At 33.2% G+C, this 13,223-nt stretch overlaps 1 protein-coding gene across 1 annotated transcript; it reads right to left on the bottom strand.

Moving 5' to 3' along the window:
• Positions 1-5,341: 5,341 nt before the first annotated feature.
• KABA2_07S08448 (uncharacterized protein) lies at positions 5,342-7,099 on the bottom strand (the record flags this gene model as incomplete). The annotated part of the gene is made up of 1 exon (XM_041551874.1): positions 5,342-7,099. The coding sequence occupies one exon, from the start codon at positions 7,097-7,099 to the stop codon at positions 5,342-5,344; it is 1,758 nt and encodes a 585-aa protein (XP_041407808.1).
• Positions 7,100-13,223: the final 6,124 nt, after the last annotated feature.

Raw genomic sequence — 13,223 nt, 5'->3', positions numbered from 1 at the left:
GATAGTTAAAGTGGTAGCTTGAGTGACGGTGTAAGTCTTACCGTTAGTAACAAATTCAGTTGGTTCTGGACAATAAGTTGTTAATTCGGTGACGACAATTAAGTCAGTTAAGGTGGTAGTAGATTCATCATTGACTTCAGCAGTGGTAGAGTTAGTGTAAGCAGTAACAGACGAAGTTGTAGCACCGGTAATAATAGAAGTGGTGTTGGAGAGTAAGGTCATAGAAGTACGCCATAACTATATACGATCTCCTTACTCGGTTCTCAAACGAGCTAAATTTCTACAACTTGATTCTAATAGCTTTGAATTCTGAATAAAAATCATACGCTATAGAACCCATTTCTTTAGCATAACCGGATTGTCTAATACTACCGAATGAAACATTGGAATCGAATTATTGTATATGTTGATCCAAACAGTTCAACATTGCAACTTCTTAGCTACAATTAATGTAGTGCCAAATTTTCGTTTCAATACTTCCACTCAACCCGAATTCAAAATCATTGGTCATTACTACGCCATTTTCAACACTCTTGAACTTCGAAACGACAATAATCAAACCAAAGAGCTCCTCCTTTAGGATTTTCAAATATTGAGTAATATCGCAGACGATGGTTGGTCAGATACATCAACTATTGCTACAAAATATAGTTCATAATGGTATCAAACTGGTACTTGTTGAAAATTGCACCTTGAAAGTTGGATTCATGAAATGGAATACTTACTGTAATATTTGGTGTTTGATACTTGAAGGCAAACATCACTTTATCGTAAATACCTTCTTGGTCGTTAATTCTCGACCCTGTGGAACACATTTGACCCGAATATATAAATATATTATTAATCAGATTAGGACCAGTCTTTTCAAGGTTGGCATCATCAAATACAATATGAACATAATTACCACCTAATTCTAGCGCAATATACTTGTAAATTGAAAGTAGAAGAATTGACTGTAAGACCCTTACCACTGATCAGGACTCCAGCTTGTTTAGACGTATTGGTTAAACTAAAGCAGTCAAAGAAGTGGTAGATGATAGTTTCAATATGTAAATGGTACATATTGTCAAGGTAGCAGTAACCTTCCAGGTCAACACCATAGTTGCGAAGTTCCATATAATGATTTGGCCACAAATACCAATTACTTGTTTAAGGGTAAAGTTCATATAGCCATTACCATAATCGATAGTTCTACCATTGACCTTGTCAGCGTAGGAGAAAGCGTCTCTCAAACAATCGATCCTTAAATGGGTATCGCCTCTAGCAAGGGTATCTGATTTACCGTTACCTATAGTTTCAATAGAGTTCATTAACTCTACATTTTCCTCAATTAGACCATTCGGTCTGAGTAAAATTCGTAATCTCCCCTTCGGATCTTGGGTAGCCCAATTGGTATTCGAGGAAACATTCTGGTTTGATTGAACAGCATATTCAACGTCTTATTTGTAGCCTGGATAGGCAAAAGTAATAATTTCCGCTGTAGCTGGATTAGTAACTTTAACAGTCTTACCAGTAGACGACTGGATAAATTCATTATTGATAAATAAACCAGTTAATGGTTGGTACGTCAAGCCATTGTTAAAGTGATAGTAACTGATTGGGCTGGTTGATGGTCTGACGCGGACATTGTTTGTTTCTATTTAATTTATTGGGCGGTTTGTTTTGGGAGTATTTTGGGATAAATAAAAATGACTAACACAAATAGGGGTGTTTCTTTGCATATTGATTAGAGGTTGTCATATTTTACTAAAGAGTACTTATCAATTGGTAACTATTGTAATCTAACAAGATTCGATGATGTAAGAAGCATATTAGTAATCTCGAACGAATCTAGAATATTGACGAAACAATGAAATTGGAAACTAGCACAGAAAAAATAAAATCAACCTAAACAAGAACTGAGTACATAATATAACAGATGCAATGGTTCTTAATTAACAACATTCAGAATACTACCTAATAGTTTATCTTATCTTGGTATCAGGAAGTATTACTAGCCAACAAAAGGTTTCAAAAGTAAAGGGACGGTAAGTTCGGGCATAATGCCCAGAAATTTATCTTACGTTCGAACTTGCAAATGGGTCAATTTATATGGTTGGCAATGATATTCTATTATGTTTACTGTTGTTCCACCCGAAAGTTCGGGCTGGATATCCATAATTCAATGATTCCGTAACATAGACGCATAATTTGTTAATTGTTATCAGTTGAAAGGTGTATATTTCATTACCAACAATTAATGTAGGCAAATATGTCTTAATTTTATGTCTTAGCGTCTCAATTTGTATTGAATACGTCACATTAAAATGATCACATTCATTAAACCCAATACGATAAGCCAAACTATTATAACATGAAAGATAATTATAAGGGTATTAGTTCTTGTCAACCTTAACATGGTCATAATTAGTTTCCTGTTATGGCAAATTTTTTATTGATGTTCAAGGTTATTATTTTCCAAGTCTTCTTCCATTTGAAGAAGTTTCCTATCTATCCCATTCATATATGTGTCTCTCATTATTTTAAATAATTCATCAGTGATAATAGTACTATTCCTTTTGTATTATAATATATCATATCCATATTTGTTACTCGGTTTCGCAAATTCATCCTCTCCAAATTTTACTCAAAATATAACTGGTTAGGACAAATATTGTAAAACTTGAATTGACAACGTCAAATTATCTATAGGGTTCACTCTTAAGATATTCATGAACATTTAATAAATATTTGAACCATTTATATCCTCAAATTCAACAAATATCATTGGGGTATTTCATAAACTCTGGTTATCCGTTACCACTCCTCTGTTATATTCGGAACTACTAAGTTCCACTGGTTGGAAGAAAATAGCATCCACCTCCTTATATTTTGGCTCCTTAATAAATATTCCATTCCCATAATATGACATGTCTGCTATTGCATTTCTTAATTCAACTTCACCCTTTCCTTTATATTTAATGTAAGGTTTAGCTATCAAAAAATATACTTTTTTTCTTGATTAGTTCCTACAAGCGACAACAGCAGGGTGGTCTTATTGCCCCTTTGTATTTCCAATATTCATCATTTGTACCAGGGAGATGTGGTGACGTCTTTGAGCATATCTTGGGCTCTTCTTATTAACCTATTACGGTATTCGGTTAGTACTGGATAATATGATAGTGTCATTGACATATGGAGACCATATTTGTCTCCCTCATCCATGTCTATCTATTCTGTTGCAGCCATATTTGAGATATCCAGTTGAACATATTGTAATGATTGTTTGGTTGATTTTTTATTGGCATTTCAAAGTCTGTTATGTGACCCAGTTCCGCCGCCTTTATTTCAGGGACTAAAATTGTTTAATGCCGTCTCTTTATTTAAACCAAAAAATAAAATAAAAAATAAAATTTCGTGAAAATGAATAATATAGAAGAACAACATCCGATGAGATTTATGACCTTCGTAGTTTCATTTGATTTGTTTTATTGTTACTTTTAAGTCCACAAATACAGTCTTCATGATATTGTTCTATTTTGATAACTTTCTAGATGATGTTGTTTGCTTTAATTTAATAGTCGTTTAAATGCTTTCCCCTTTTTGGGGGGAATCTTCGAATCAAATGAAGCAGATTTATTAATGTACAGTATATCTTTATTTAGTTTCGCAAAAGAGATATTGAAGATAGTATGGGGGTAACTACTATACGATTCATTAGATGTGGAACATTGCAATTGTAAATAGTGGTGTTGATTATCAGTCCATACGATACTGAATAATATTTGCTAAGGGAACTAATACCTTTTTCCCATAAATATATTTATAGAGGAGTAGGTGACATCATAAAAATGTATAATACTAAATAATTAAAAAAAGGATTTAATTTCAGAAATATTTCGTTGATGCATTGTGTATATGAATTTGAAGCCAGGTTACTATTTCGCTCGCCATTATTTCAACAAATCATAAGTATACATTTCCATTATAAAGAATATCGTTTGAATGGTACATCATAATTGTAGGTGTTTTTTTGAGTGGGGGGGGGGGTACTAGTGTTTCACAATTATCATGTCTTGGCATTTAAACTCAGAATTAATTTCCACACATTTATCCCTATACCACATTTATTTATATATATGATGGATTTCAATTTTCAATTTTATATACGTACCGTACGATATATTATTTGTTAAAAATTTATAATTGCTATAAAATATTTTATTACAGTAAACAGTTACGTACTTTGTTTATCCATTAAAATAACTATATATACATTGTAACTTAATTACAATTATAGAAACTGAAACCACTCTATAGGAGACTAGAAAAGATTATTCATGAACTCCAGTTCCGCTAAATTCACGTTTTACATTAAATTCAATTTCTGTTTTATGATTAATTTTAATTATATTCCCCTCCTTAATAAGTCCTATCATGTAACAAATTTGGTATTCCAATATTTAGAGACTCATATCAGACGGAATGAAGTATATTAATGTACTAATTAGGCAAATTTGTTGATATGGTTGGATAATATTGGATTATTTCTAGCTGGGTGTTAGCATAGTTCCCTTGTATGTGATCTTGAAAAATAAAAGGTAGTGTTGTGAAAAACTTATATGAGAAGAATTCATAGAATTGATCTATATTTCTTGAGGATTTTCATTATTATTGTCAGACGTAGTTGGTTACTTTTTTTGAATGTTATTCGATATAGGTGTACAGACAGTATGTCTAAATCAGTGTGTTGTCTTTCTAAATGAAGGAATATAGGTCTGTATAGGAAACTAAACTGGTGTATTGTGTACGTGCAGGTACATTCAACGTTATTGTTGAATGCACATATATACATATAAATGTTCCGTACTGATGACGCATTTTGCTTAATACAACAGTTTATATTATGTTAGGCTCGGAATGTTTAAAATAGCCTATTTCTTCTTCAGTTCTCTATTATTACTTCTCAGCCCATCAACATATAGTTCTTAATGGAACTTACAATTTTCCGTACAAAATAGCCTTACTCTATGTTCCTACGGAACTGGTACTATGCATTATCAGGGAGGGTTCGATCTCTGGCACATTGCAGAGGCTTAAACAATTGTTTAAAGATAGAGACAGAAACAAATTTCAATAAAATAATAATATATTTCCAGAAACAAAAAATTTATTGAATTATAATTCTAGATATAAAGAGGTATATAAAAGAAGAGGCCAATATATAGTAATATTGGTCTCTTTTACGAACACTTACAAGTAAAAAAATATTACTTGGATTTTTGAGTTACTCTGAGTATATCGACTTTAAGTTTAACAAAATTGGATATACTGAGTGTCATTGGTAAAAAGTTACAAATTATTACATAAATAATGCGAATGCTAATGGCATGACAGAGAATAATAATCCTGTGGCATACTTACCGGCAGCATTTGGGGTATCTTGTACACGAAGAGAAGCGGATGAGGTAGCGCTACTAGATTGAATTTGGACCTTGGCCGAGGATTCAACAGTGTTGATGGTAGAAGTGACAGCTGGAGCCTTACTTTCTTTACCAGTAGCCTTTGCTGCATCAATTACCTCGGTACGAGTAATTGTAGATACGGATACATCACCATTAGTACATGTGTAAGTTGTAACAGTAACTACAGTTTGAGTACTCTTTTCATTATTGTTTTCTACACCAGCTGAGGCTGTGGAACATTTGACAGTGGTAGTTCTGGTTATACCATTGACATCAGTATAGGTAGAAGTTGTCATGGAACCTTCGTCTGAGGCTGTGGAACATTTGACAGTGGTAGTTCTAGTTATACCATTAACATCAGTGTAAGTAGATGTAGTCATAGAATCATTGTTAGAAGAATCTCTTGATTCAGCATCTTCGCCAGCAGCAGAGGTGGAGTGTACTGAACTAGATAGGGCACTAGCAGCATTAGAGCTACCTGTGACACTTTCAGTAGAGACAGAAATTGACAAAGAATTTGAAATATCTTGACTAGAGGTAGAAGAAACTAAGTCGTCTGTAGAAACACTTGAGATTTCAGAGGCAATTTCAGAAGATTGAGCAGTTGATTGCTTGGATGATGCAGGGACAGAAGATTGGACGGATGATTCAATTGAAGCAGCAGAGGCAGGGGCAACGGCAGATGACTCCAAAGATGAAGCAACAGAAGAAGTAGCAGATAGTACGACAGAGGAAGATTCAGATACAGACGAAGAGGTAATGACTTCGGAAGAACTGGAAGCAATAGCGGAACTAGATGCAGCAGCTGGGGTCATGATATAGTAAACTGTTTCGACATCTGTGTATGATTCATCAACAAACTCACCCAATGTTTCAAATGTAACAACAGCAGTTGAATAAGTAGTGTTATATGAAACGGTACCTTGAGTGTAAGTTGTAGTTTCTGAACTTTTAACACCACATTGAGAGTCCTCGACACTGCCGTGAATGTATCCATCGAAGTTGGTAACAACCTCACCAGATGGTAAAGTCATAGAAGGTTTGAAAACAGCATCACCACCATGGTTTGTGTAAGCATACACAATCACGTAGCCAAGACCAGCCTCTAGGCTAACAGTCATTGAGCTAGTTTGGTAATCAGCGTCTTCTGGAATGTAACAAAAGTTTGAAGATTCGTCTAACCATCCGGCTAAGTCCATGTCATCACAACAGTACATAGCACGGTTGTCATAGATAAAAAAAGAAGCACCATCACTGACACCATCAAGGGAGAAAATGTAGTCACCAGTGGTTGGTGGTACCAAAAATGCCTTGTAAACAGAAATAAAGTTAGATACAGTAACATTGTCACTCAATTCAGGATATAGAACACCACTAACAGATTCGTCAGAGTCAGTGACACTAATATCGAAACCGATATCGTAAGTTGTTAGAGCAGTAGTGGCACTACCAGGAGAAACTAGCTTAATAACATAGTTATGTAATGTACCAGGTATATTATCTAGAGTTGAATGTAATGGAGTCTTATGAAGGGCCATCAAAAAACTTGAATCAGAATACTGAGTAGGTGTGTAAGCAGCACATTGGTCGGCAGACACCATTCTAATGGTGTTAGCCAAGAACAGGAAACCAGAGAAAATCGCTGTTAATTTCATTTTTTCTTGTTTTATTCCTTTATCAAAAAAGTAAGTATATTTTGATCTTGGTAATATACTCTTGTATATGAATTTTGGAAATAATATAATTAGAGAACTATTTATGAAGTGATAAATCTTTTCAATTTTGGGAAAGACACTACGCTTTATATATTACTCAGAAATAGAGACTTCATTTCTGGATTTAGAAACTCGTTTACAGGCAATAGTTCTTATTCCAGTGGGTAACAATTCAGGCACCCCTGTACAGAAATATGAAAACATCCGGTTTTTCTTCAAAAATGTCCTATTTGGGTTAGTGTTCTTGCCTATTTTGTAGCGCTGTGTACGACAGTTACGCCAATTTTAGTAACTCACTGTGTAAATCAGGATATACATATTATCTCATCACAGAAACAAATCGAGTTTCTGGCTGTATTGAAATCCTTAAACGAATCTTCTTACTAATCTTTGACGTCGTTCCTGCCTGATTCCTGTGTCAATCTTCTCCCGATCTTGGTTCCATTTGTGGGAATGTCATCCACACGGAAAAGACGTGGAGATGACAGAGAGATTACGATGAGTTCAAATAAACAGGAAATCGACGCGTTTGTTTCAAAAAGGAAAAGAAAAAAAAGAAAAATATGTTCAAAAATGGAAGATATTATGTTCCGTGGAACGAAATGACAAGTAACATTCCTCACGAAGGATGTGTAAATAATAGGAGCCTGAAGACATTTGAATATACTATTTTCTATCACTACGATTACTACTGTGCTCCTATTTTCAGGTGATTCCATGGCGATTCAACGGCGACTTTCTTTTTCTTCAGTGTTCACTCGAGGTGTAAACTATTCGGAGGGCCTGAATTGAGTTCAACCAGGATTAGTAGGCAAATTAAACGAGTTCCAGATAATCGGTGATTTTGAGTTTAATGATGCTCGTAATATGGATACAAGAAATTGTAATAACTGTTCAGAGCTTGTGTCTTTTGCAGACAACAGATGCTCGGCATTTTTTTTCTTGTTCCTTCAGGATTTCTCGCATCCAATATTAGAAGGAGCTGGGGAAAAAGAAAAATATATGTAAAGCGTTAGTCAAAGTAAACGAGTTCGAGAGAATCGGTTGTAGTAACACCAATGTAAGAAAAAAGTCACTCGATTAGATTGCATAGGTAAATATGTACAAAAAATAGTTGTATTCCATTTCAATATTCTAATTGCGAAGAAAATAGAGGGAAAATGATATTCATTGATATCATTTGCATCTATTTATTCAATCATTTCTGCTTTGTTATTATTAAATAGAACGATTACATAAGAGGCGTGCGTAAAAATATATTTACAGTGCCTCCTTAGAAGAAAAAGAAAAAACAGTAATTTACAATTATTATTTGTGTTGATGTAGATTCGTGTTTCCTCTTGTATTTGTTTGTTTATATTTCTTATGACAAAAAAATTCCAAAGCGTACTGTTAAAATATGGAAGGTCATTACTGAAGGATTAAATTCAACTAACTTATTTACTAAGATAAATAAAGTATTTCGTAAAAAATTCGTAAAAGACTTAAAGAAGACATTATAATTCAAATAAAATAAAAGAAACCATAGGAGATATATCATAATTTGATATATCTCCTATATTTAAGTATGTCTATAAACGGATATATTCGGCATACCAATAACTACGAAACTAGTCTGCTGGTAACGACTTTACTAACTTTCAAGAAAACAGGCATGGAGAACGCAATTGCTATAAATTTTTCTGTTTATTTCAAACAAACAGAAATAAATGTTATACATATGGGGAGAAAGGTGGTCATATTTTTCTGTTGGAAGAGTAAACACAAAGTTCTCAAAACAATAAACAATAAAATCATAAAAATATTGATGGCTAGTTTTGGTAAATTATATTTAGAGTCTTCAATAGCAAAAAAAATTAGTAACTTTTAACATTAATAATTTGATTTGCAATGGCAGTTTCGCTATCCATAAGAAGCCTTTTCTTTTTGAACACTTAATTGTTGTTTATCAACATTATCAAACAATAATAAAATCTTATAGGCTTTTTTTTTCTATCTATATATGGAAAATTAGTACCAACACTCTTTTTAAAAGAGGGATGGTCATGTTATTAATTTTATCGACAATAATATACCCTAAATGAGCTTATTGAAATGAAAATAATTATTGTTCATCAGATCTCTTAAATAATCTATCTAAAGTCATCGAAAGATCAAATATGAATATCTGGAATTAAAATTAATTCTTCTAGTTAAAATTTCTTGATCTCTTCCAAAATTAAAACTGTATCCAAAAATAGACTTGGCTTTAGTAGCCAAGTCTTTAATACCTCTTTTACGCTATAAATCCTCGATCTCCCTATCTAAAAACATTTTCGTCTCCGTGATCATGAGATGATCATTTAATCAATAAACGTCAGTTATTAAAAACTAATGTGCTGTCCAATATAGTATTGTAAATCTTAATCATCGAAATCGTTGAAGTCACAAAGTTACAGACCTTTCTTAACATCATTATTAGTTTTCTAAATTATCAAGTAAATATTTATTATTGTTGTTATTGTTGGTTACTACGAAGTTTCTCGTTGTAGTCATGATGCTTTATCCTAACTCCCTAGTTCAAGCTAGATGATACGACAACACACCAATATATTGTCTTCCATCAATTTTGATTTTTGAAAGATCAACAGATGGAAATTCAATATTTTCTTGAGCCACGAAGACATGACGAAACGGAGGAAGTGGATCCGGAAGCGGAAGAATCTACCCCAGTAATGCAACCTCTTCTCGTCATGGGAATAACGTCCCACTACAGACACCTTCCAAGGATATAATATTATTATTTATTTATTTTTACTTCCACAATTTACAGTTCCTGATAGATAAACTAAATTGCACCTGCTCAGCTACTCATTTCATAAAGAGCTCCCATATATCTAATGTATTCTATGTTTCGAAGCCATCTTTATATGGGTACTCTGCCAAAACAATTATCACTTCGGTTATCGACTTTACTATATAGTTTTCAATCATATTCGCATATATGCCTTTAAAATATATTTGTATTTCGATCTATCATAATATTACTATTTCAACTGTGATAGATTTTTTGAAACCTATTAGAGATTCAAACGAAATCACCAATGTAACAATGAAAGTGAACAGACTTCCAATGTATTTATAGCAACAAAGTAAATTGAACGTTTTATTGTGAATAGGGTTAATAACTTCGACAGAGTTTACTACTCGCATATGCATCAAACACCTCAATTTCAGATGGTCAATACCTAGTAATACAATATGAAATAGGGACATTTCAAAAAACAACACATAGTAAATTAACCAGATACTGCTGGCTTTAAGTATATCTCATAAGAGTAATAATATTACAGTCAATCCATTATTATTGTGTATTTTCTACTTAACTTTAAGGTAATCGTTTGCAAGATTTCCTGTTATGCTCACAAGTTTCCAGTATTTCCTGTTCAAATACGGATCTCTCAATATATCAGATAATTGATCAGTTACCATTTTACAATTTGTTTTCAATTCCAATGTGTCAAATCCATTTATTTTTAACTCATATTTGGGGTTAGGCCAAAATAAAACTGGTTGGGGCATGTAATCCAGAAATTCAATTGATTAAATTGAATTATCTAGAGGATTTTCAGTTAATATTTCTATAAAATAATCATTTATTTTAGATCTTTCTGCCTCCTTAGATCCAATAACTATCCTAGGGATATTCTAAAATTATTGGCGATATATCTGAATATAATTCTGAACTTTCTATTTAACTGGATACAATGCCTGATACTGATAATTCTAGATCGGATATTGAATTTAAAGTAGTACTAAATAGGCCATCTAAACTATTCGATGATTTTAATACAAAACTGGAGGTTAACTCTGAATTAAATACCGAAATAGATTGCAGACTTGGCAATGGTTCAAAACGTTTGTGACACTGGGAACTACACTAGAAGGTATTTCAGAACTTTTACTTAAACTATATGTACTACTGGATGAAAATAACTCACTTTAGGAAGAGCTTTCGGTGGTAAAAAAGAATATTAGCGTAGTATATTGTTTTGTACTCCTCCATCTCCAAATCATTTGCTGTAATTGTAACATAAACGGTAAAAAATGGTGTTCCAGAGAGAGTACTGGCTACCCCTTCTATTTCTAACTCTTCAAAACAATATGAATCATAATCTGAATCTTACACAATACCGGGTAGATATGTAAACAATTCACTATTGGGATCAACGACAGTCATATTTAACCTAGCACTACCTGCGCTGTTTACAAATGTCGTTCCAATTGGTACAGGAGCTATTGCATTGTGGTAAAGTGTCATCTTACTAGTATCATCAGGAGAACCTGTATATCCAACTATATTAAAATATTCTTTGTAAAATTCCTATTATCCATTCAATTGATACTATGGAAATAATAATATCTCACATAAGGTACTAAAATAACATTGCCGTTTTATCGGCACTAATCTCAAAAGTATGATACTAACCTACCTTTGCATGAAACGCAGAAGACAATTGGAATATAACATTCCAGACGTTTGTATTTTGATAGAAAACTGTCCCTAAATTATTAGAAACCTCATTTGAAACATCCACCTAGAAGTTTAAATATGTTATGTCTTCAATGCACTTACTGGGACTACTTGGATTATACCATATTAAATACTAGAGAAGGTAATCATAAGTGTTTATCAATTCGATTCGTTTATACTTTTCTACAATGAAGCCGTTAAATCTGGAAGTATAAATGTCATTCAAACTGCAACTATTAAAGTTTCCTTCCTTTATATGTCGAAATCCTGATAGGTTAATAACATCAAAATAACCAAAGGAGGAAAAAATATTCTCAATTTGATGGAAACCTGTGTTTGAATTAGAAATTGTTTGTTCATGCTTTTCGATATGTAACTGACAATTATATTTTTACATAGTTTATATAACGTTAAACAATTATTATTCTTTATATACACTACTCCATCTTTAATTTTCATCTCATTTTGACAATGTACATCATCTTTTATTATGATAATACTCCGTAATGACGCAAAATAATAAATGTGCATTTATTTTAACTTATATTTCAAAACAGGTGATGAATCAGACGTCTATGTACTTTCGTATAAAGAGTTTGGATCACTATTATTGGTGTGTTTTCTTCTCCTGTAAATTACTTGTAATACATAAGGTTGTTCTTGGCTTTATTTTTGTTTGGTATCTTACAACGGAAAGGTGAGATAGATTATGTTTGATATGGAACTCCATTTTATATAGGAGTGTTCTCTATCGTTGGTAAATTATGTGTGTATAACAGTTCATTTAGACGTGCCCCTCCCATTTCCTCTGGATGGCTATTCTACCGTATCTAATGTGCTACTCAACACCTCATGTCAGAAAATGGAACCTGATAGGTTGCTTAAATACGATGATACTGTATCGGTTATTATACATGAAGCAGTTATCTGCGTGGGGCTTGCAATGTTCATTGCACCACACGTTCGATTGAGAAAATCTTCGTCGTACATCTCTTTTTGAGTGAGATGCTTCCCAAGATGTTCTTCACGATGAGGATTCTATTAACGTGGAATAAAGTGTCAGAATACCCGATGACATTCACTGATCTTACTCACAATATAATTTTAAGTGTAGATGATATCATTAATGAGTAAAATGAAGATAACACTTAACGGACACCCAACTTACTAATTTTGATTAAGTTAATGCGCTAACCTTGTTACAGTGGACTCTTTATTTTGGGTGAGAGAATTAGTCGTACAAACATGTCGGCGAACTTGGGCTTTAGGAAACCCAGCACAGAGTCAGTTGATAGCTCACGGCGATCGCTCATTTCCTTATTTGGGTCCTAAGTAGAGGCAGGCAGGCATATGTTTCCATTTTGGGACACTGAAATATAAGAGGGATGTTCTTGCTGGAACCGAGATGCCTGGGTAGAAACTATTCTTGGGAACAGTTACAGTAGGACAAATTGTCCCCTTATCAAAGAAGAGAATCACTGAACAATGTAACGTTTTGTTTCAATAAGAATCTGATTGGATAGAGGGAAAGTCGAAGTAATATCAGTACTT

Source organism: Maudiozyma barnettii, assembly GCF_903064755.1.
Source record: "Maudiozyma barnettii strain CLIB 1767 genome assembly, contig: KABA2_07, whole genome shotgun sequence".
Lineage (NCBI taxonomy): Eukaryota > Fungi > Ascomycota > Saccharomycetes > Saccharomycetales > Saccharomycetaceae > Maudiozyma > Maudiozyma barnettii.
This window is presented reverse-complemented; position numbering and strand designations above follow the sequence as displayed.